Below are 24,584 nucleotides of genomic sequence, written 5' to 3' on the forward strand. Positions count from 1 at the left end.
CGGCTTATTAAACAATAATGTTTATTAAGCCAAGATTACTAGCACAGTTACTGTGACATATCCAGTATCCTTATGAATTGATCTACGAATGAAGACTACTACTACTGAAGAGTTACTAATTCGTCAACAGTACGAACAACTGGAGAAATGTTCAGCCTGTTATTATTTTAAAAGCTCCTCAGTACCATAAACTGACTACACTTTTATGACAACGGGTTAACACTACTGTTGCTGTGAGTCTATGGGCTCCCATCAGATGCGACTAACTTCCGTTTGACGAAACAAGAAAGTGCCTCAGTGTTTCCGATTTTACCCAATCGACATTCATATGCGATAGATCGAAGTTACCAAAACATAAACAAATGTCACCGCGCTACACTTGAGATTGTGTTGGTTTCTAAACGTGTTGTTGACATTTTTTGTAGTATTTGTCGTAGAGATAGCCAAAATAAGGGTTTTCATTGCATCATAAATGCAGCTTTAAAGAATAGTTGGACGACGATGTACTTACTAGATCTTAAGAATTATTTTGTGCGAATATGCAAAACCTGTGGTACGAAGTATTGTTTAAACGTGTGTAATAGTGCTAATCGTGCATTCAGGACCAGTGAAACACGTATCTGGCATTCTTAGCGCCGAATTACGGCTACACTTCCGTTTAAACAATATATTAGTCTCTTACCACTGGAAGTTGTAGCACGGTGATACAGGAATCTACTAGGGACGCCCGGAAATGTAAGTTCTCGGTTGCTTGACAAGTTTTAATTCTATTTTTCGCATGTAATAGTTGTTGCGACACGGCTGTGTATGATACATGTAATTCTTAAGCTCTTGGTTCAAGTGTTGTAATCTAAACTCACTTTTCCTTAATCAAGAATGCTTCTGCTAAGTTACGACATATTGTAAAATTACGCAGGAAATGTTTCCATTGAGTGTGTAGTGCTGTATGTAAAATAGCACGCTTGGTAAATGTTTACTTATTAGCTCTATTGTAGTGTAAATGAGTCAATGGAGGCGCCTGATAACACCATGTTCTGTAAGTGACCTGAATTGTTCTAGAGCTATGAAATTTTGATGTACAACGAAACCAGTGATGCTAGTATTTAACACACGCTGCTGTTTATTAGAGCAATTGACAACAAAAAGTAATAAACAAACATTGCTGACAATACTGTGCATTCCATGGCACAGTTGCCTAGACTGAAAAACTCAGCAAATGGGACAAGTACGTCTCTTTCCACATTTTGCTTAATGTTAAACTACTACTTCTGAGAAAAACTCAGTAGGTGATAGTTTCTAGTTAAATATCAGATTAAGATTTTTTAGTGGCAAATTCTTTCTTTATTTATTAATTTCATTTATTCATATTTAGACAGATTTCTTTTTATGGGGTCATATTCATTATTTATAGCAGAGCAACTTAATATGAGACTAATTGAAAAAATGGGGTATACATAAAAAGTTCATGGTGCAGACACACACATGGTATTTGTCACTGAAGTATATAAGGCAAGATTAAAATAACAGAAAGAACCTGATTCTAACAAGAGTTCTATGTGTGTTTTCTTTTGTCTTTTTTGCGCGTAGACACGTAGGCCTACAGTTAGAGTTTGGTAACTGTGATGATTCTGTAGGTATGCTGTAGGGACATGTCATAGTCATGTAAAATTTTGCTATCAATATTTTAGTGCTCGTTATATCATGTGAGAGCTTATTGTAAAAGATACACCAAGCTTCCACAGGGTCCTTTCTTATTAATTTCAGTTTTTTGTTTTTCATAATGGCAATCATTCCTGTTTCTACTATCATCCGTGTGTGTGGATCTTTATTCGAGGTATCATGCAATGTCACTTCAAATACATGATTGCTTGGTATAAACAGTATGTGAGAGACAAAATGTCCTAATGTGAAATTTTGGCAACACTAAAAACTCTGATTCCACTTGTGTCAACTGACCTGCAATATCATCAAGATAGCTTACACCCATGTCTACAGCATATACAATATATCAACCATAATGTCACTAAATGCATGCACAAATAAAGGTAAAGACAATATGAAATATTTCACTCCAGCAATAAATGAAACTGAGGCAACTGTGGGAAATAGGGTTTTAGAGCAGGAACAAACCAGTTATAGGCCTATAATAACAACAAAAACAGCGCCACCCCAAAATAAATATTATCCACAAATCCAAACACAAAAAATTCTCAGCATTCAACACAACACTACAGAAACAAGAACTGTAGGCATTGTACATTTCACTTGATCGATATATCTTAAAAGAAAACCCCCCTCACAACTCAAACAAGGCACCACAATTTTCACTTGACCTATATAGCTCAAATGAGCCATTGATACCAAAAAAAACACACAACTCGAAAACCTCAGTTTTCACTTGATCTATATAGCTCAAACGAAGCCTTAGATATTGAAAAACCACACACAAATAAGAAACTCAAAAAATCAGATTTCTCTTGACTAATTCCACACACACAAATAACTAGAAACCTAAACAACATACCATACATAATGCATTACTAAACAAATAAAACAAGTAAAGAACTCCCCCCCCCCACCACACACACACACACACACACACAAAGCCCTGGAGGGAAGGCAACATTCTTTTTGAGGAACACTTATAAGAAAATTTGGATACCTGGAATTTGAAGCTGAGTGCTGGTCATTTCTACTGTCGCCAACGTACATTTCATGTAAGGACCACATAGATAAGAAAAGAAAAATTAAGGCTCCTATGGAGGCATATAGATAGTTATTATTCCCGCACTCAGTTTGCGAGTGGAACAGTTAAGGAAATGACTAGTAGTGCTACATGATACCCTCCACCACACACCATATGGTGGCTTTCAAAGTATTTGCGTAGATGTAAATGTAAAGAAACGAAGCAAATCTTTAAAAACCACCCTTACATCCCAAACCCGTGCCCCATCCCCATTATTCCCCCCCCCCCCCCCCCCCCAGGAAACTAACCCGAACCCACCCAATGCCACTGCTAAACATAGTACCCAAATCAAAATACAAGCAAAAATTAACAACTTTCTTAGCATGCAAACAAACAAAAAGATCAAACCTATCCTTGGGAAGCAAAACTAAATAACTCCTCAACCCGCCCCCAAAACACCTACCCCATCTCCCACAAACCGTGCCAACAACTCCTCCCCCTCCCCTCTCCAGCCTATTCAACTGAAAACCATGGCATACATTTTCTCTACTGCCCTCAGAAAACAGCAAAACACAGAATAATTATCGAGGGCACTGTACCACCTCCAGTACTCATGTTAATGAGACTTTGGAGTGGAAGAGCATCTCTTCCCCTTACCTATAACAGGTTTCATAATGCTCCAAAACTCCTGTATTCTTTTGGTACATGCCCCAGTGCTAGGATAAAAGCCCCTTTTCCCTAAACCATAATGTGACAAAAAAGCATCTGAAACTACAGTTATACTCTCCTCAATCAAACCAGCTAATTTCTTTTTAGTTCTACTCTCAAGCACCTGAATAATAACATCACCCCCTGCCCCACCTGACATGACAGCCACCCACCCTAACAAACCTACCCGAGAACCACCCTTCCCATACTTCGTTTTCCCAAACTGAAATTTAGCGATTTCCATTACCAGCCCCCCCCCCCCCCCCCACTATATACTTAACGAATTCAGAACTTTCTTCTCTACTAAATTGTTACCAGTCTCACACACAACGAGCGTTCACTTCATTCTCATGTGCAGAGAAATCAATGGACAACTAATAACAGAAATAATAAATAACCAAATCAATTTCTCAGATGGTCAATGTAGGTCTCTCAAACACGTACTATTATGTATGGATTGCTACACATTATCATGGAGACAATGCCGTACATAATGGTCCCTGGCCCGAGAAGCAGACACTTTGGTCAACTTCATGTGTTCATGACAAAGATGGCTATTCCAAATATTACTTCACACCATGAGCCAATAATGCCAAATGTCTCGCTAATATACCTAACAAACAACATGGAAACGTAAATGTGCTACACAAGAACATGCCCCAAAATACATCACCCCATTAAATACAACCTGACTCAAAAACACCATGCCACCATGACTTCACACAACACAGGACATTTACATCATGGATCAGAGTAGAGGGCTGGGATCGGTCCCTTCTGTTGATGCAAAATTTCTGTAGTACAACATGAAGAGCCCAGGAAAAAAATGGGGTGAGTCACATTTTGTGCATTTTTCAGGAGAGGATATTTAAATTTTCAAGATTACAAAAAGTACTGAAAACACTCCAGTCGACTGTGACCAATATAATTATGATGCCAAATGTAATGATTGTAGAGGAAGTATATTAAAAAGAATAAAAATTGAAATTATATGATTAAAAAGACAAAATTACATCCTTGCCATGAAAAGAATATGGTGAGTCCATCACTTTTTGGTAGGCTGTGCTCCCATCTTTGTGTTGTTCAGCTTTGGAAGTTTCTTTTTGTTGATATGGTAGACTGGTATAGAAATTTATTGCCTGTTAACCACAAAGCTGCTTAAGTTTTTGAAGGTACGCATATTTTTCATAAGATATTGGCAAGAGCTCTGGAAATGTACCCTAGAATTAGTTATTTGCAAAAGAACATTGATTTAAGTAACAAAATGTTCCATATTACAAAACACCATTATATGCTCAACGAGGCTGTAAGAATCCATCACATCCTTGTGACATACTCAGGCTTGATATCTACTTGTAGACCACCAGAACGTTCCACATGTACTGCTGTCCAGGCTCACTTGTTAAGAAATCCTCTATTTGAACAGCTTACCTTCCTTCACAACCAAAGCTTATCTGAGTGTTATGTCTTAAAAGAACATCTTGGTTTATAACACGTTTTTAAAAAAGGGCATCCAATCTCATATAATTACTAGATGAACAAGAATGACTTTGTAAAGCCTTGGATTCATTATTACAGCTTAAAAGGCGTTAACCCAGTTCTTTGGTAACTACAATAGTTTTCTTTTTGTCAAAACAAAGTTTTTGACTCATTCCAAGTAAGAGTGTCCTATCTCATCTTTTAATGCTATGACCAACATGGTGATGGTACAGAAACATTTCATAGTTCTTATTTTGTCCTGAACACAAGTCACTGTTGGACATTTGATGAATGTTGGAACTGTAAAACAATAACTGATGCTTGTAATAATAAACATTAATGCTCATGTATGAATGCAGAGTCTTGCGGCAATAACATTGAATAAAATGTTATTGGGTTTCCAACTGCGTCAATTGATTAAAAGGTCTCAGAAAACCTGGAGTCTACGAAATACCTTGTGAGTGTGGCCAGAAGTACATCGGACAAACAGTGCGCACTGTGGAACAATGCAGGAAAGAATGTGAGAGGTATTATCGCCTATGCTATCCATAGAAATCTACGTTAGAAAACAGTCACCACATAAAATTTGACGATACCTCTGTCGTGGCTCGCGCTTTCGGCTTCTGGGACAGTTTAATAAAGGAAGCTATTGAAATAAAAATTACCGCAAACACCCTGAATAGGGACAGTGGCTTGCAGCTCAGTGCTGCATGGGATCTAGCGATCACGCGGTTGAAGAGAGCACATCGAATGCCAACTCAAAATATGCCCATATATGGCAATGTCATGGGCACCAGTGATGTCACAGCCGGCAGCTAGCATATATAAGGGCGCACCAACAGCCCACTGGCAGTCATACCACTTGACAGTGGCCAAGGGGTGCATGGCCGATAGCTCGTGTAGTTTTAAGCAATTGACATGGTTGGAAACCCGAGAACATTTTATTTATTAGTGTTTTTGATAGTCCATGCATATTCCATTTTCCTCTATTTTTTTATTTTCTTGTCCCGCTTTTTGCTTTCTTGAATAAAATGTAACAGCCCTTAGCTTTTTGAACCTAGTCTTCCAAACCATAAGTACTTTAATTTTGTTTGTTATTTTTAACTTTTCTTCTTCAGAGATGTTTTATGAAAACTTTGCATCCAGACCTTTTCATTGAGCAGGTATCAGTATGCAGGTATCCAGATGATAAATTGAAGTTGGTGTTAACCACAGGAAGTTAAGAGTTATTTTCTTCATATAACTCATAGCCATAGTGGCTCTTTCTTCTTCTTAAATGCACCTACGTCGTTTATAACTGCTGCCTCCTTTTGTTTGGATAGTTTCCAGTCTTGGTTAGCAAGCAAGTCCCTTTTGTATTTTGGGGATTTTCCAGTTTCCTCCATACTCAGCTGTATAGTCTGCAATCTGTGCTTTGCTGTTCCATGCAAAGCAGTGAAGGCCTTTGCCAAACAGGAATTTCACTCATGGCATCATTCTGTTTGATTCGCATAAAGCATCCAAAAGAGCAATCTCTGGCTTTGGAATCATCAGGCCTAGGCCTTCTACGAGCATTTAATGTCACAGGAATTAAGCTGGTGAAATAGGATGATTGATCATTCGCTTTTGTGGGGATTTGACATGTTTGAAACACTCAAATAATGAGCATTTGCAGTCACTGCCTAACTCATGAGACATTGCCATAAGATCCCTAAAAACATTACTCATTCTACCATAATTTTTTCTCTAGTTAGCTGATTGATTAACAGATGGCTTCTCACCTCCACCTTGTGATGATCCAAAAATTTTAAACGTCCTATTAACACCTGGCTTCTCACTTTCATCTTTCAATAATCCATAAATTTTAAACATTCTAAGAGGACCGTATTACTGGCACACTTCAAACTAAGCACTGTTACTATAAGGAAACAACAAAGAGTAAGAAATTCATGCGATCACATTTGCAGGTGCAAACTAACTGACGTAATAAATGTAGTGTAAACAGTGGAAGCAACATTGGACTGCCTTATTCTTTCCATGAGAAGAGTTATTTAGAATGTTCATTATGTTACAACTAAAAAGCGAAACCCCTCTATCTTGACTTGCCCTGTTATTTAAAAGTCATTTTAACTGCCTTGTAGTACTGATGTCTGGCCATCAGAACATTCCATAAACTCATTTCCTAAATAAGTGGACATACCAGTCTTTTCTGTGCGGTCTTTACATGTATTCAGTACATAAAGAAGATTCTTACAACAATGGACACACAAAGTTTTGAAGTCTTGTTTGTTGAGTCACACATTTCTAAATGAGCCCCACAAGTGCCACGAAGGATGTCTAGTTGAGACTTGATTTCTCACCAGGTATTAATGAGCACCTGTGGTGTAATTGCATTAACTCTAATATTTTCATGAAGCTGTTCCAGAGTTGACACTTTGGTATGTTACACTCTGTCCTGAACATACCCTCACTGAAAGAAATCCAGCAGAGTAGTGTCAGGTGACCAAGGTGGACATGGGATTGGAACACTTCTTGCAGTGCATCGTTGTGGAAATTCGTCACTCAGTGCTTTATGAGCTTCCACATGTTAGTATGGAGGTGCTTCATCCTGCTGGAAGGGCAGGTATGGGTGTCAATGTCTTATCTGAGGGAACACAAAATTAACCAATGTATCAAGATAACAATGAGCAGTGGCAATTGCCCCTTTAAAGAAGAAAAGGTCCAGTAATTTCATCCTCCATTAAGCCACACCAAATTTATACCTCTGGGCTTTCTCATTGATATTTCATGGCTTCTTGAGGACATTTACTACTCCAAATTCACACATAGCATCTGCTGACCTTTCCAATAAGATGAAATGTTGCCTCATCAGAAAACAATTTTAGCCAAGAAGCAGTTGTCTGTCGATGCACTAAAAATGTCTTCAGGAAATGTTTCTCTTTTGTGTTTAGAGTTGGGCTTCACCTCATGTACAATAGCACTTTGTATGCCTAAAGCCTTAGGTGCTTGTGTAGCACGTCATGGGTAATTGATTTTGGGACACCAAGATCACATGATGCTGCACAAATGGATTCCTTAAAACTTCTTGTAGATGTATTTAAAATGCAATGAAGAGACTCCTCTCATTTTCTTGATAGCCCACCACCATGCTTCTTAGCAAGAGATCCTGTCTCTCTAGAAATGCTTTCCACGTCTGGAATCTCTTGGTGTTGGGAGGTTTCTGTGGTACTCTGCTCAGAAACAACATTGAACTGCAATAATGGATCCTAATTCTGCATAGAACCACACTGTTTGTGCTTTCACAGAATTCGTTGCCATTTTCAGTTGTTTGAAAATCTCAGTTTCTTCAGTGTTCAGCTCCATGAATAAAAAACTCAATAGAAATATAAATGAACTTGATAGAACATTATAAATAATAAAATTTCACAGCTAATCTACGATCTAGAATCTAGGTTCTTTATTTTGATCAGTGTAAGTTTTTTTAAATTGAAAGTGTTGTATTTTTCTTGGCAAGATTCTTGTGGCTGCATTTTTTCAGTACACTTCAGAGCATCCATTTGTAGCGTAACCATTCTCTTTATGTGAGGCTCATTTCATTTAAAATCACCCAAAATAACAAAATATTGCAGCCCTCATCTCACAAATGTTTTTGGAAAATTTGTGCAAAAAAGTATGTAATGGGAGAAAGATAAAATAGTTTTCCAGATTTTGTGTTGAAAACTGCAGTTGCAAGGCCATTTTCGAATGTTTGTCACTTTTACAAACTGATATTAGTGCGAAAGGTGACTCGAATGTTACACATTTGTAACTATCATTACTTCTCCTCCTTCTCTCTCTCTCTCTTTCTTTCTTTCTTTCTTCCTTCCTTTCTTTCTTTTGCCCCTTCAGGTGGGTCAACTAAAGACCACGTGCTAATTTCCATTCCTTATGCATTGTTGTCTTCTATTCTTCCAGTACTCGTTCATCTGTTCACTAGGTTTTTTCCTTCCCGTCTTCTGACTACTTCATAACACTTTTTTTCCCCCACCCTTTTGCCTTGGAATCCTTCCATATTCAACATTTCTTCCCTAAACACTTTTTTGTTAGTTGTCCCTTGAGCTTTCATATTATTTTTTTCTAAATCCTTTTTACTTCTTGGATCCAATTTGCAGTTAACTTCTTACCCCACAAATATTTGAAGATTGTTTTTTGTCTATCTACTGTCTTGCATTCATTATGAATGTCCAAAAAATACCAGTCTTCTTTTTCTCTTTACTTCTGCTATGTTTTCAATGTTTCAATAAACTTTAAACATAATTTCCTACCTTCCTTAGGTTTTTTTGGGCCTAGTATTTTCTGAAGATTCACCTTTTTATTATTTCTAGTTTATATGACTTATAGTTCAAAGCTAGACATTTGCATGCATATGGAGATTATTGCTTCACTACTGTATTGTAATGCCTTATTTTGTGTTTTTAGAAAGGTATTTTTTTCTTGTAAAAGTCTTTGGTTTTACCATATGTTCTTCCCAGTACCTTCCATATGGCCTAAACTTCTTTACTTTTGAATCAGTTTTCTTCTAGTTGGTGTCATTGGAAACATAAAAGGTTCAATGATGATATGAAGTTATTAAATTTCTGGAATTATGCATACAAATATTTACAAATCTTGTAATGAAAATAGTTTCTAAGTTTTCATTTTGTCTTCAATTTCAGATTTTTTTTTTTAGCCAAAATCACAAGTTTCACTATCTTCATTTTTATTTCACATAATGCTTACTATCATACTTTTTAACATAAAAAAATCAGAATGGTGGTTCTTCTGTTTAGTAATTTAAAACTGAAAAAACACAAAAAAATATATTCATTTTATTTTGTGACTTTTAGTGTTCAATATATCATCTTCAGTTCACATAAAGTACATTCATAACATTCTAAAGTGTGTTCATTCTTTTAAACAAGTTATCAATGGAGAATACCGTGTTGGAGCCAAAAGTATGTAAGTGACCAGTCCTTCTGGTTGTGATTGGAATAGGCAAAGTAATTAATGCAGACATGTATCGCACTCTGGTTTTGTCGAGACTAGATAATGGTTGTCAGGTTTATGACTTGGAGGCTCCTTCCATTCTGAAACTACTTCACTGTTCATCATTATGGGGTGCGTCTGGCTATCAGTGCTTTTTGCACTAGTCCCGTCAACAGTCTCCTTGCAGAAGCGGGGATTCCCCCATTACAAATGTGATGGAGCCAACTCCTGGTTTCTTAGGCAATCACCATTCAACAATTATGTGACCATCCTGTGTACCCCATCCTCTTTGCAAATGAGGGATATCTCCCTCCTGGTACCTTCCCTCAGGTGGGATTGCAAGTTTGATTGTGTCTCATGTCCCTTTGTTGGGGGTTTCCATCTCCACTCACTGAAAAGTGCCCCGTATATTTTCTCCTGCAGCCCCCAGTCCTAAGGTCTCTTCTGTTCCCCCCTGTGGATCCGGGGTTACAATAGTCTCGATGTATCCCTGCGTGTCGTATGAGGCGATTAAAAGGAGCCTCACACTTTTCAGCCCTATAAGTTCAGGTCCTATTTTATGGTTTGACCTGTCACTTTCCAGATTCTGTGGAAGTGCAAACCATATGTGGAAGGATGCCTTACGTGGTGCACGAGTGCCCTAAGATTCGATCTCCTGAACCTCTTGTCATGGCTTTGCAATTCAACTTTTTGGGCGAGGACACTTTCCGGGGTATGTCATCTTCTTCCGTTGTCTCCTATCCTCTTTCGCCCCATGACAGTATTGGATTTCTCTGCACCCAATATCCAGCACGGTAGCCAGTCCGTTGTGGTGGGGCTGTCATGTACCTATTTGGTGGTAGCCCCCTGACAACACAGGGATTACACTGATGATGCCTGAGCTGTTAACTCCCCACGTATGCCAAGGAGTAGATGCCTGTCTTCATGGGGCATCAGGACTCTCGGCAACGGCCAGCATGCCAGGTGGCCTTTGCTGTGGCTGGGTGGAGCCTGTGGGGAGAGCCCCTGATCAGAGTGGGTGGTATCAGGGCAGATGACCCGCAATGAAGCGGACTAAGTCATCTCTTGCTGGTGACCGTATGGCGCCAGCAGTCTTTTAAGAAGAGCAAGATTGAGTACAATGCTGACAGATATGACCCTAAATCGTTTCCCTCCCTCGCTTCACCATGAGAGGAATGTAGGGCTACAGAAAGAAGAAAGCCATATTCGCCTCAGTATTCAGTCTATAGCAGAATGGATGGGGACTCCTTTCTACTTATGAAGCCTCAATTTTTTATTGAACATCTTGAGGATAAGTTTGGGGACATGATGACAGTGCTGTCCAAGATGAGAAGTGGTGCAGTCTTGATTCAGAAATCATCCCCAGCCCAACCCCAGGCATTAATCGCTTGTGACCCACTGGGTGATATTTCTGTTTCCGTCACTCTCCATAAAAGCCTCAACATGGTCAAGGGGATTATTTTCCATCGCGACATCCTCTTGCAGTCTGACAATGAGCGCTGCACCAATCTAGAATGGCGGGGTGTTCATTTCATCCGGTGTGTTTACAGGTGGCCCAAAGACAACAGGATTGCTACAGGTGCCTTCACCTTGGTCACCTTGGGTCCCCCTGCGGGTCTGGGGGTTACAATACTGTAGTAAGAGGCGACTAAAAGGAGTCTCACACATTTCGGCCTTTATATGATGGTCCCCTGTGGGGTTTTGCCTCCATTTTTCAAAAATTTCCTTAAGAGTGAGCCAATTGGGGAAGCCCGCCTTACATGGTGCATACTGTCCATCATGCGCTGAGACCCCTCGCATCCTTCGGCGAGGTGGATCTGCACTTGCGCTGATTCTCCAGCTGTTGGGCAAGGTCACTCTCCTGGGTGTGTTTTACTCCATCCTCTGTGCTGTATCGCTTTCTGTGCTGTCAACGATAATGGACTTCTTAGCCCGTTTGCGCCTGATATCCAGCATGGTAGCCAGTCCATTGTGATGGGGCCGCCATGTACCCTGTTGGTTGTAGCTCCCTGACCACACAGGAATCTCTCTGCTGATGCCTGCACCATTAACTCCCCACATATGCCAAGGAGTAGATGTCCATCACCCTGGGGCATTGGGACACCCGGCAATGGCCATCCTGCCAGGAGGCCTTTGCTGCGGCTGGGTGGTACCCTTGGGGCGGGCCCCTGATTGGAGTGGGTGGCATCAGGGCGAATGACACACCATTGGGAGGAATGCCAGGCTAAGGGTGGCAGCGAATCTTATTCAGCCCGGTAGCTCATATGTATGAGAGTAGATGGGGAATCTTTCTTGTCAATGAAACCTCAATTTTTTGTAGAGCATTTAGAGTACAAGTTTGGGGAGGTGGAGGGCTTGTCCAAAATGCGGTAAATGTCGGTGTTGATCAAAACAGCATCCTTTGCCCAGTCACGGGCACTACTCGCCTGTGACAAACTGGGGGATGTTTCTGTTTCCATCATTCCCTGTAAGAGCTTAAATATGGTCCAGGGTATCATATTTCACAGGGACCTCCCTTTGCTGTCTGACCATGAGCTGCACGCTAATTTAGAGCAGCAAGGTATCCATTTCATCCGGTGCGTCCACCGGGGTCCGAGGGATAATCAGGTTGCCACCAGTGCCTTCATCTTGGCCTTCGAGGGTGACACATTACCCGAGAAGGTCAAGGTGATGGTCTACTGTTGTGACATAAAGTCATAGATCCCTCCCCCGATGCGGTGCTTTAAATGGTGGAAGTTTGGCCATATGTCTTCCCGCTGTACTTCCAGCATCACCTGTTGGGATTGTAGATGTCCTTCACATCCCAATACTCCTTGTGCCCCGCCTCCCATATGTGTTGACTGCGGAGAGCACCATTCGCCTTCCTCGCCAGACTGCAGGATTCGCCAGAAATAAAGAAAAATAATGGAATACAGGAGACCCTGGACCAACTGACCTACACAGAGGCTAAGAGAAAATGTGAGAGGCTACATCCTATGCATATAACGTCAACCGATGCTGCCGCTATGACAACGATGCTACGATATTCCATTCTGCCGTGTACAGTTGGCTCTCAGAGCTGTCTGACTTCACCTGCCACCTTGATGGTGGGGATCACTTCCCTCGCTGTTGCTCCTGCACAACCTACTTCAGTTATTTTTGACTGTGAGGTGCATTTCAAGAGGATTCTGAATATGAAGTGGGCACAGTGTATGATGACAAAGTTGAAGTTAGGCTAGAAGTTGTGGAAACAGAGGAAGGCAACAGTGAAGGTGACATGTAACTGCTTGAGGAAAACAACCATTACTATGTTGGAAGGAACAATGAGGCAAAATGGAATAATGTTTCACCATCATAGAGTGGAATGGTGGAACTACATCATACACTCCTGGAAATGGAAAAAAGAACACATTGACACCGGTGTGTTAGACCCACCATACTTGCTCCGGACACTGCGAGAGGGCTGTACAAGCAATGATCACACGCATGGCACAGTGGACACACCAGGAACCGCGGTGTTGGCCGTCGAATGGCGCTAGCTGCGCAGCATTTGTGCACCGCCGCCGTCAGTGTCAGCCAGTTTGCCGTGGCATACGGAGCTCCATCGCAGTCTTTAACACTGGTAGCATGCCGCGACAGCGTGGACGTGAACCGTATGTGCAGTTGACGGACTTTGAGCGAGGGCGTATAGTGGGCATGCGGGAGGCCGGGTGGACGTACCGCCGAATTGCTCAACACGTGGGGCGTGAGGTCTCCACAGTACATCGATGTTGTCGCCAGTGGTCGGCGGAAGGTGCACGTGCCCGTCGACCTGGGACCGGACCGCAGCGACGCACGGATGCACGCCAAGACCGTAGGATCCTACGCAGTGCCGTAGGGGACCGTACCGCCACTTCCCAGCAAATTAGGGACACTGTTGCTCCTGGGGTATCGGCGAGGACCATTCGCAACCGTCTCCATGAAGCTGGGCTACGGTCCCGCACACCGTTAGGCCGTCTTCCGCTCACGCCCCAACATCGTGCAGCCCGCCTCCAGTGGTGTCGCGACAGGCGTGAATGGAGGGACGAATGGAGACGTGTCGTCTTCAGCGATGAGAGTCGCTTCTGCCTTGGTGCCAATGATGGTCGTATGCGTGTTTGGCGCCGTGCAGGTGAGCGCCACAATCAGGACTGCATACGACCGAGGCACACAGGGCCAACACCCGGCATCATGGTGTGGGGAGCGATCTCCTACACTGGTCATACACCACTGGTGATCGTCGAGGGGACACTGAATAGTGCACGGTACATCCAAACCGTCATCGAACCCATCGTTCTACCATTCCTAGACCGGCAAGGGAACTTGCTGTTCCAACAGGACAATGCACGTCCGCATGTATCCCGTGCCACCCAACGTGCTCTAGAAGGTGTAAGTCAACTACCCTGGCCAGCAAGATCTCCGGATCTGTCCCCCATTGAGCATGTTTGGGACTGGATGGAGCGTCGTCTCACGCGGTCTGCACGTCCAGCACGAACGCTGGTCCAACTGAGGCGCCAGGTGGAAATGGCGTGGCAAGCCGTTCCACAGGACTACATCCAGCTTCTCTACGATCGTTTCCATGGGAGAATAGCAGCCTGCATTGCTGCGAAAGGTGGATATACACTGTACTAGTGCTGACATTGTGCATGCTCTGTTGCCTGTGTCTATGTGCCTGTGGTTCTGTCAGTGTGATCATGTGATGTATCTGACCCCAGGAATGTGGCAATAAAGTTTCCCCTTCCTGGGACAATGAATTCACGGTGTTCTTATTTCAATTTCCAGGAGTGTAGATGACAACATTTTTCCATTACAATGTAGAAAGAAATCATCCCATTGGGAATGGTTATATGTTTTGCAGTGATCAATATGAACAGAATGAGTGCTCAAGTAATTTATTTTGCCAACAGTGAAAATTTTATCAGAAGAAAAGCATTCCTAAAACAACTATCACATGCGTTAGTTTGCCTCACTTGGTTCGAAGAAGTTTTACAGCTCAGGAATTTATATAGATCTCCAGCAGAGGCTAAATCTTGATAGGCCAACATGTGAAGAAGAAACAGAAAATCAAAGCAAAAATAAAGAAAATGGAGTTGGGGTCAGGAGGAAAAGGTGTAATACCTGCACAGTACAGAAAAGACTGACTAAATATTGTTGCAGAATGTGCCAAAAGCCAATCTGTTTGAAGTTCACTGAAACATTTCCTCTGCAGCAAAATTCCTCATGCGTTACCACAGCACAACAGTGCTAATGATAAAATTGAATGATTAATACTGCTGTTGTTGTTCTATTATGTCTTCATTTTTCTGTAAAGATGTTTGTCATTTATTATATGTTTCATTAGTAAAATCTGATAAAAAACTAAGTGAATATTTGAAAAGGTTTTCAAATTCTGCTACCACTAACAAAATTTGTTGACAACTAAATTATTTATTTAGCAACATGTTTTGATGTGATACCTCTTCATCAGGCTGTATTGGCATTACAAAAACATTTAAGACAAGTGTATAGGCCTACAGATGTTTAAGTTGCTTTACATGACTCTTGCGTGTAAAAGGCAAGCATAGTGAAGAAATGAAAGCATATTTCCTGAACAGGGTGGTGGATGATTCAAGGGTGAGGGTAAAGTTTAGTAATAATAAAAAATTATAAGGGAGATGTGGTTACTCCTGGCTGCCTTAAACATTTGAAAGTTGAAAGGCATCCTAGTGGCATTCTATTTTCCTACTGTACAAAAGTTTCTAGCAACAGTTTAGAGCCTTTCACTATATCATAATTATTATATATACTATTGTACATCTGCGGTTTGTGTGCATGCGCGCGCGCGCGCGCGCGCGCGCGCGTGTGTGTGTGTGTGTGTGTGTGTGTCAGTTTTTTAAGTCATTTCTTAAGTTTTCTTATCAGTTCCCTGTGTTCAAGTAGCTTTTCCTTGTGTGGTCACATGGAACTCTACCAGAAACACATACTCAGTTTGTAGAGTAATTTTGACAGTCATATACAGTGATTCCCCTTCTTTTCTCTTTCCATTTTCTTCTTTTTCTCAGTTGTACTTACCTTTGGACATACATGTATATTCAATAGTGCCAAGAAATGTTGTTGTTGTTGTGGTCTTCAGTCCTGAGACTGGTTTGATGCAGCTCTCCACGCTACTCTAGCCTGTGCAAGCTTCTTCATCTCCCAGTACCTACTGCAACCTACATCCTTCTGAATCTGCTTAGTGTATTGATCTCTTGGTCTCCCTCTACGATTTTTACCCTCCATGCTGCCCTCCAGTACTAAATTGGTGATCCCTTGATGCCTCAGAACATGTCCTACCAACCGATCCCTTCTTCTAGTCAAGTTGTGCCACAAACTCCTCTTCTCCCCAATCCTATTCAGTACCTCCTCATTCGTTATGTGATCTACCCATCTAATCTTCAGCATTCTTCTGTAGCACCACTTCTATTCTCTTCTTGTCCAAACTATTTATCGTCCATGTTTCACTTCCATACATGGCTACACTCCATACATATACTTTCAGAAACGACTTCCTGACTCTTAAATCTATACTCGATGTTAACAAATTTCTCTTCTTCAGAAACGCTTTCCTTACCATTGCCAGTCTACATTTTATATCCTCTCTACTTCGACCATCATCAGTCATTTTACTCCCCAAATAGCAAAACTCCTTTACTGCTTTAAGTGTCTCATTTCCTAATCTAATTTCCTCAGCATCACCCGACTTAATTCGACTACATTCCATTACTCTCGTTTTGCTTTTGTTGATGTTCATTTTATATCCTCCTTTCAAGACAACGTCCATTCCGTTCAACTGCTCTTCCAAGTCCTTTGCTGTCTCTGACAGAATTACAATGTCATCGGCAAACCTCAAAGTTTTTCTTTCTTCTCCATGGATTTTAATACCTACTCTGAATTTTTCTTTTCTTTCCTTTACTGCTTGCTCAATATACAGATTGAATAACACCGGGGACAGGCTAAAACCCAGTCTCACTCCCTCCCCAACCACTGCTTCCCTTTCATGCCCCTCGACTCTTATAACTGCCATCTGGTTTCTGTACAAATTGTAAATAGCCTTTCGCTCCCTGTATTTTACTCCTGCCACCTTCAGAATTTGAAAGAGAGTATTCCAGTCAACATTGTCAAAAGCTTTCTGTAAGTCTACAAATGCTAGAAACGTAGGTTTGCCTTTCCTTAATCTTTCTTCTGAGATAAGTCGTAGGGTCAGTATTGCCTCACGTGTCCCCATATTTCTACGGAATCCAAACTGATCTTCCCCAAGGTCGGCTTCTACCAGTTTTTCCATTCGTCTGTAAAGAATTCGCGTTCGTATTTTGCAGCTGTGACTTATTAAACTGATAGTTCGGTAATTTTCACATCTGTCAACACCTGCTTTCTTTGGGATTGGAATTATTATATTCTTCTTGAAGTCTGAGGGTATTTCGCCTGTCTCATACATTTTGCTCCCAGATGGTAGAGTTTTGTCAGGACTGGCTCTCCCAAGGCCGCCAGTAGTTCTAATGGAATGTTGTCTACTCCTGGGGCCTTGTTTCGACTCAGGTCTTTCAGTGCTCTGTCAAACTCTTCACGCAGTATCATATTTCCCATTTCATCTTCATCTACATCCTCTTCCATTTCCATAATATTGTCCTCAAGTACACCGCCCTTGTATAGACCCTCTATATACTCTTTCCATCTTTCTGGTTTCCCTTCTTTTCTTAGAACTGGGTTTCCATCTGAGCTCTTGATATTCATACAAGTCGTTCTCTTTTCTCCAAAGGTCTCTTTAATTTTCCTGTAGGCAGTATCTATCTTACCTCTAGCGAGATAAGCCTCTATATCCTTACATTTGTCCTCTAGCCATGCCTGCTTAGCCATTTTGCACTTCCTGTCGATCTCATTTTTGAGACGTTTATATTCCTTTTTGCCTGCTTCATTTACTGCATTTTTATATTTTCTATTTTCGTAAATTAAATTCAATATTTCTTCTGTCACCCAAGGATTTCTATTAGCCGTCATCTTTTTACCTACTTGATCCTCTGCTGCCTTCACTACTTCATCCCTCAAAGCTACCCATTCTTCTTCTACTGTATTTCTTTCCCCCATTCTCGTCAACTGTTCCCTTATGTTCTTCCTGAAACTCTGTACAACCTCTGGTTTAGTCAGTTTATCCAGGTCCCATCTCCTTAAATTCCCACCTTTTTGCAGTTTCTTCAGTTTTAATCTACAGTTCATAACCAATAGATTGTGGTCAGAGTCCACATCTGCCCCTGGAAATGTCTTACAATTTAAAACCTGGTTCCTAAATCTCTGTCTTACCATTATATAATCTATCTGATACCTTTTAGTATCTCCAGGGTTCTTCCATGTATACAACCTTCTTTGATGATTCTTGAACCAAGTGTTAGCTATGATTAAGTTATGCTCTGTGCAAAATTCTACCAGGCGGCTTCCTCTTTCATTTCTTACCCCCAATCCATATTCACCTACTACGTTTCCTTCTCTCCCTTTTCCTACTACCGAATTCCAGTCACCCATGACTATTAAATTTTCGTCACCCTTCACTATCTGAATGATTTCTTTTATTTCATCATACATTTCTTCAATTTCTTCATCTGCAGAGCTAGTTGGCATATAGACTTGTACTACTGTCGTAGGCATGGGCTTGGTGTCTATCTTGGCCACAACAATGCATTCGCTGTGCTGTTTGTAGTAGCTTACCCGCATTCCTATTGTTTTATTCATTATTAAACCTACTCCTGCACTACCCCTATTTGATTTTGTATTTATAACCCTGTATTCACCTGACCAAAAATCTTGTTCCTCCTGCCACCAAACTTCACTAATTCCCACTATATCCAAATTTAACCTATCCATTTCCCTTTTTAAATTTTCTAACCTACCTGCCCGATTAAGGGATCTGACATTCCACGTTCCGATCCGTAGAACGCCAGTTTTCTTTCTCCTGATAACGATGTCCTCCTGAGTAGTCCCCGCCCGGAGATCCGAATAGGGGACTATTTTACCTCCGGAATATTTTACCCAAGAGGAGGACATCATCATTTATTCATACAGTAAAGCTGCATGCCCTTGGGAAAAATTTCGGCTGTAGTTTCCCCTTGCTTTCAGCCGTTCGCAGTACCAGCACAGCAAGGCCGTTTTGGTTAGTGTTACAAGGCCAGATCAGTCAATCATCCAGACTGTTGCCCCTGCAACTACTGAAAAGGCTGCTGCCCCTCTTCAGGAACCACATGTTTGTCTGGCCTCTCAACAGATACCCCTCCGTTGTGGTTGCACTTACGGTGCGGCTATCTGTATCGCTGAGGCATGCAAGCCTCCCCACCAACGGCAAGTTCTATGGTTCATGGGGGGGGGGGGGGGGGGGAGGGTGCCAAGAAATACAGAATATAATCCAACGTGTCATTGCTTGTACTATTTTGGTCCCCCAAATATTAGCAGTGATAGTTTATGAATTGGTATATACAGTAAAATAAGTAAACAGGAGAATAAAAATACACCATATTTCACCTGGCACCTGAATGGCGTAATTAAAAGTAAATGCTCTGTGTCTGTGAAATGGAACATTATTATAAATATTTACTTACTACCAACACTTAACATATGACAATATGGTATGTGTGAACATTGTAAAATGATCGTTGTTCAGTGAGCAATGGAAAGATACGTGCTGGGAGTAATGAGAAAGACAAAGAAGAAACACAGATGTTACTATGAATGTAATTTTTATGTTATTGGATGGAAATGATAAAAGTTGACCATATAGTTAGATGAACTTACAGAAGATGAGCTAAATGTATCATTTGTCAGGTGTATCATGATAAGAAATAATCTAAAGGCTTATCATACGGGAGATGGCAAGCCATGGTTGTAACCATAAACTTAAAATTGTAATATGTGGAAAAATGTGGAAGATTTCTTTATCCATCTGCTGATAACTAGCTAGAGATGCAACTGTTTTTCTTTTTAGCCATTTCACTGCTCTTGAGAAGACAGCATAAATCTTCAGTGTTCATTAATGATGAATACATACAGCAATATTGACACTACCATTTACAAGATAACAATATGCATTGCTATTCCCTCTCCCTCCCTCCCCTCCCTCCCTCCCTCCCCCCCCCCCCCCCCCGTCTCCTGGTCCCATCCCCCCCCCCTCCCACTTCCTCCTCTCCACATCCCTTTCCCACACACAAAGGAAACGTGTACATTACGTTCTTGCAAACACTTATTACTAAGAGTATGTTCACACACACACACACACACACACACAATTTTACATGTGGCACTATAAAAAAAAAAAAATCACAAATTTGTTTAGAGCCCTATCACTTCTCCACCCATACAGAATTTGCAGTTCATGGTTCTTGTTTCTGTGGCTAGTGTATTTGATCACAACAGGAAGACAGGTTCTGTTCTTGTGTTGTGGTCAGAAGAAAACTGATTTTTTCTGCTTTGCATTTTGGAGATAGTAAAATATTTGAAAACAGACCAGCAACATTTTGTTGGCATGTTATGTTGCAAAAGAAACAGAAAAGCTTCTCACAATCACAATTATGTATCTAAATCAAGTCACAGTGCTGCAGTCAATTCCACAAATTTACATCCTGTGTGTGGAAGATTTAAAATGACTGTGAAAATGTATATGTTTTAAAAATTGATCTAATGTTCTTCCTTAGCTCTTCCAGATTATCTGTATTTACAGACATGATGTTCTTTGTATCTCTAGTCAGCTAGACAGTAGTCATTCATATCACATGGTAGTCATTGTGGAAACTACTTCGTGATTTTTTTGTAAGTAGTATCACATGTAAAATAATCAGTGTCTATGTGAACATACTCTTAAAAATGAGTACTCACAAAATTTGAAGTAACTGTTGTAAAAAGTGAAGTAAATATTTTGTGGTGAAAGTGTACTATAATTTTAAATCTGACTCTTTCCATTAACTAACTACTGGATTTGTCTTCTGTAGAAATATGGAAGTGACAGGAGGAGATGACATGGAAGATGATGAGACATTCACTAGCCCATTTCCAAATAATGAAATAAGTGAGTATTTACAACCATTTTCTGTTGTCTGTTACTTGAGATGTTATTGTTTTTATTGTACGGTTTTCTACAAATAACACGGAGCATAAACATTGGAGGTGCAATAAAAGTTGAAGCTGGATTTTCTAACTTAGTGTATGGATTTTAAAAGAAAATAAACAATGGGAATACTAATTATGTATCCCATTTTCTTTGTAAATCATGTCACACAGATGTTTTTCAGTAAACGTTGGGCCTTTTGTTCTCAACATTGTTTGTGTATTGGTCACATGAATTACTCTTTCACATAACATAGGAATGAAACACACAGAAAACTAAAGTACAAATCTTTTCTGAATACGAAATAAAATAGGTGTGTGGACAGTTTCCTTATGGTCATTTTATGTTGTCACATCGAAACCGTAGTACAGTCCAAATCTGAAGGTAGGATCATCAGTGAACTTCAACACTGAGAACTAAAAGTGCATTTATTACTGACACCAACATACAACATACAGCCAGAACAGAACTGATCTCCTGCTGGGAGAATGCTGTTATTTATATAAACTTTGAATGTTCTAGAATGCTAGTATTTATACAACATTGGCTATTGCAAATATACAAGCATTATTGTTATAACCTTTAATCACCAATAATTGCGTGGATATTCAAACACACTCACTTAGAAACAATAGCTGGTTACATGATAACAACTCAGTATCTCTTATTCAACTGCCGTGCCGTGACGTGTGGCCAGCGCCGTTCGTAGCTAGGTGGTGCTCCCGCGCTCAGCCGAGTTGCGGAGCGCCTCTATTGCTGTTTGCGCGTACTGTCACTGTAAATGTCGTGGCACTGTCACAACACTTTTCCCCCCTTGAAAAAAAAAAATCACTCATTTCCTTGGAGACATGGACAGTGCGAAGACATCCATGGCCTCTTGTGAGGCCCTGAGAAGATCCCGCGGAGAGACACGAGAGTATGGTCGAAAATGTCCAGGACGGAAGCTCGTGCGTGGAACGTGCCTCCTGGACGAGATGATGGGTGAAAACTCCGGAGCAGCATCCATAGGTGTCGTGTACCTGGGGGTGTGCTCCAGCGAGATGGGTCCCGGAGAAGGCGGCGTCGCGACTGGGGCCGGTTCCGGCGTACTCGAAAGCGGTAGCGACGTCGGCTGCAGCAACACGTATGGTAGATCGGCAGCAGCGACAGGACTTGCGTCTCGGGCTGGTGGAGGTGAAGGAAGGGGCGGTCGCACCGGCATGGCCACCACTCATGGGCGCATCTGGTCGTAATGGCGAACAACCATGCCGTCGTCCGTACGTATTTCACAAAGCCGGGGACCGCGAAGAGCCTTGACCACCCCTGGAATCCATTTAGGGCGAGATCCATACCCTCGTGCCCACACGTCGGCACCCACCGAGTATTTTCCCACACTAGGGGACACAGCACAAGGCCTGACTGGGTGAAGCAGGTGCAGTAGAGTGCGCGGATGGCGGCCATGCAAGAGTTCAGCAGGGCTGCAATCACCCAGAGGCGTGAAGCGATAAGAACTCAGAAATTGCAGCAGAGCATCATCTGTGGAAAAATCACTAAGGAATTTTTTCATCTGGCTTTTGAAAGTGGGGACAAGGCGCTCGACCTCCCCATTCGATTGCGGATGGAAGGGCGGTGCTGTAACATGATGAATCCCTTGTCCAGTACAAAAATCACAGAAGGCCTGCGAAGAGAACTGAGGGCCATTGTCCATGACGATCGTGGATGGAAGACCTTCTAGCGCAAAGATTTTGGACAAAGCCAGTGTTGTCGCCGCAGTGGTGGGCGACGGACATCGAACAACAAACGGAAACTTCGAGAAGGCGTCAATCAACAGTAGCCAATAAGTACCGAGGAAGGGGCCGGCAAAGTCAGCGTGCACCCGTTCCCATGGCTGCGTCGGATCAGGCCACGGAGAGGGCATTGTACGAGGTGCAGCCAGTTGTGGAGCACACTGACCACACGCAGCAACCATGTGGGCGATGTCCGAATCAATACCGGGCCAATAAACGTGCCTGCGGGCCAGGGACTTAGTCCGAGAAATACCCCCATGGTCTTCATGCAACAGTTTGAAAACATCTTTGCGAAGAGAGGCAGGCACCACGACCCGTGGAGATGCGCCATCCGTGGCCAGAAGAACACCACCATCACGAACAGACAGACGAAGGCGCAGGGCGTGGTAGTTGCGAAGGGGATCCGATGCCCGGCCCTTGGTCCTGTCTGGCCAACCCCGTTGAACAAAACCGATCACCTGACACAGGACCAGGTCCCGCTCAGTAGCCGACGCGACCTGCGAACCTGTAAGTGGAAAACCCTCGGCCGCACGACATTCTTCCTCATCAATGTGGAAACAGAGTAGTTCATCACGATCAAAAACCGGGTCGGGGCCCATCGGCAATCGCGACAATGCGTCAGCGTTGGCGTGCTGGGCCGTGGGGCGATAGTGAATCTCATAGTGAAAATGAGACAAGTATAAGGCCCAACGTTGCAGGCGGTGAGCTGCCTTATCTGGAAGCGACGCCGATGGGCTGAACAGAGAGACCAGCGGCTTGTGGTCGGTGATGAGGTGAAACTTAGAACCATACAAAAAAACGCCAACTTTTTCAGAGCATAAATGATAGCGAGCGCCTCCTTTTCGATTTGAGAGTAACGCCGTTGCGCATCATTGAGGGTCTTGGAAGCATAGGCGATGGGTCGTTCCGACCCATCCTCATACCGATGGGCGAGAACAGCCCCTAGGCAATACTGTGACGCGTCAGTTGCCAGAACCAAGTGCTGACCCGGACGGAATGTGGTAAGACAAGGTGCCGACTGCAAATGAGCCTTCAGGCGGACAAAATCCTGCTCACACTTGTCGGACCAACAGAAAGGGATGTTTTTGCATAACAGCTGATGCAGAGGATGAGCTACCGCCGCCGCGGATGGAATGAATTTGTGATAATAAGCAATCTTGCCTAGAAACGCCTGAAGTTCTTTGACCGTAGACGGCCGGGGTAGAGCGTTAATGGCCGCAACGTGCTGACGTAGAGGACATATACCCTCACGGGACAAGTGGAAACCAAGATACACAATGGAGGGTTGGAAGAACTGTGACTTGTCCAGATTGCACCTCAACCCAGCTGAATGCAAAACCCGAAACAGGGAACGCAAATTGCGAAGGTGCTCCTCAGTGGAGGCCCCCCGTGACAACAATGTCATCCAGATAGTTGATGCAGCCGGGAACGGAAGCTGTGAGCTGTTCCAAAAACCGCTGAAAAATGGCTGGCACACTAGTGATGCCAAATGGTAACCGCTGGTACTGATACAACCCACAAGGAGTGTTGATGACGAGAAATTCCTTGGAAGAAGCATCCAACGGCAACTGATGGTACGCCTCTGATAAGTCAAGTTTGGAAAAGAACTGGCCCCCAGTGAGCTTGGTAAATAATTCCTCAGGACGGGGAAGAGGATAAGTGTCAATGAGGCTCTGAGCGTTGACAGTGGCTTTAAAATCACCACACAATCGCAGACTCCCGTTCGGTTTAGAAACCACTACCATGGGCGATGCCCATTCGCTGGAGGTAACAGGAAGGAGAATCCCTGAAGCTGTTAACCTGTCTATCTCAGCCTTGACAGGTGCACGCAACGCCACCGGAGTAGGGCGTGCCCGGAAAAACTTTG

At 42.3% G+C, this 24,584-nt stretch overlaps 1 protein-coding gene across 1 annotated transcript in view; it reads left to right on the forward strand.

The window, feature by feature from the left end:
- Positions 1–367: 367 nt before the first annotated feature.
- Positions 368–24,584, forward strand: part of LOC126248929 (uncharacterized) — a 148,430-nt gene continuing 124,213 nt past the window's right edge. The window contains exons 1-2 of the mRNA XM_049950436.1: positions 368–735; positions 20,836–20,912. Coding sequence (XP_049806393.1) covers positions 20,840–20,912 — 73 coding nt within the window. The 5' untranslated portion in view covers positions 368–735; positions 20,836–20,839. The remainder of the gene's footprint in view (positions 736–20,835; positions 20,913–24,584) is intronic.

This window comes from Schistocerca nitens, chromosome 3 (genome assembly GCF_023898315.1).
Source record: "Schistocerca nitens isolate TAMUIC-IGC-003100 chromosome 3, iqSchNite1.1, whole genome shotgun sequence".
In the NCBI taxonomy this organism is placed as follows: domain Eukaryota; kingdom Metazoa; phylum Arthropoda; class Insecta; order Orthoptera; family Acrididae; genus Schistocerca; species Schistocerca nitens.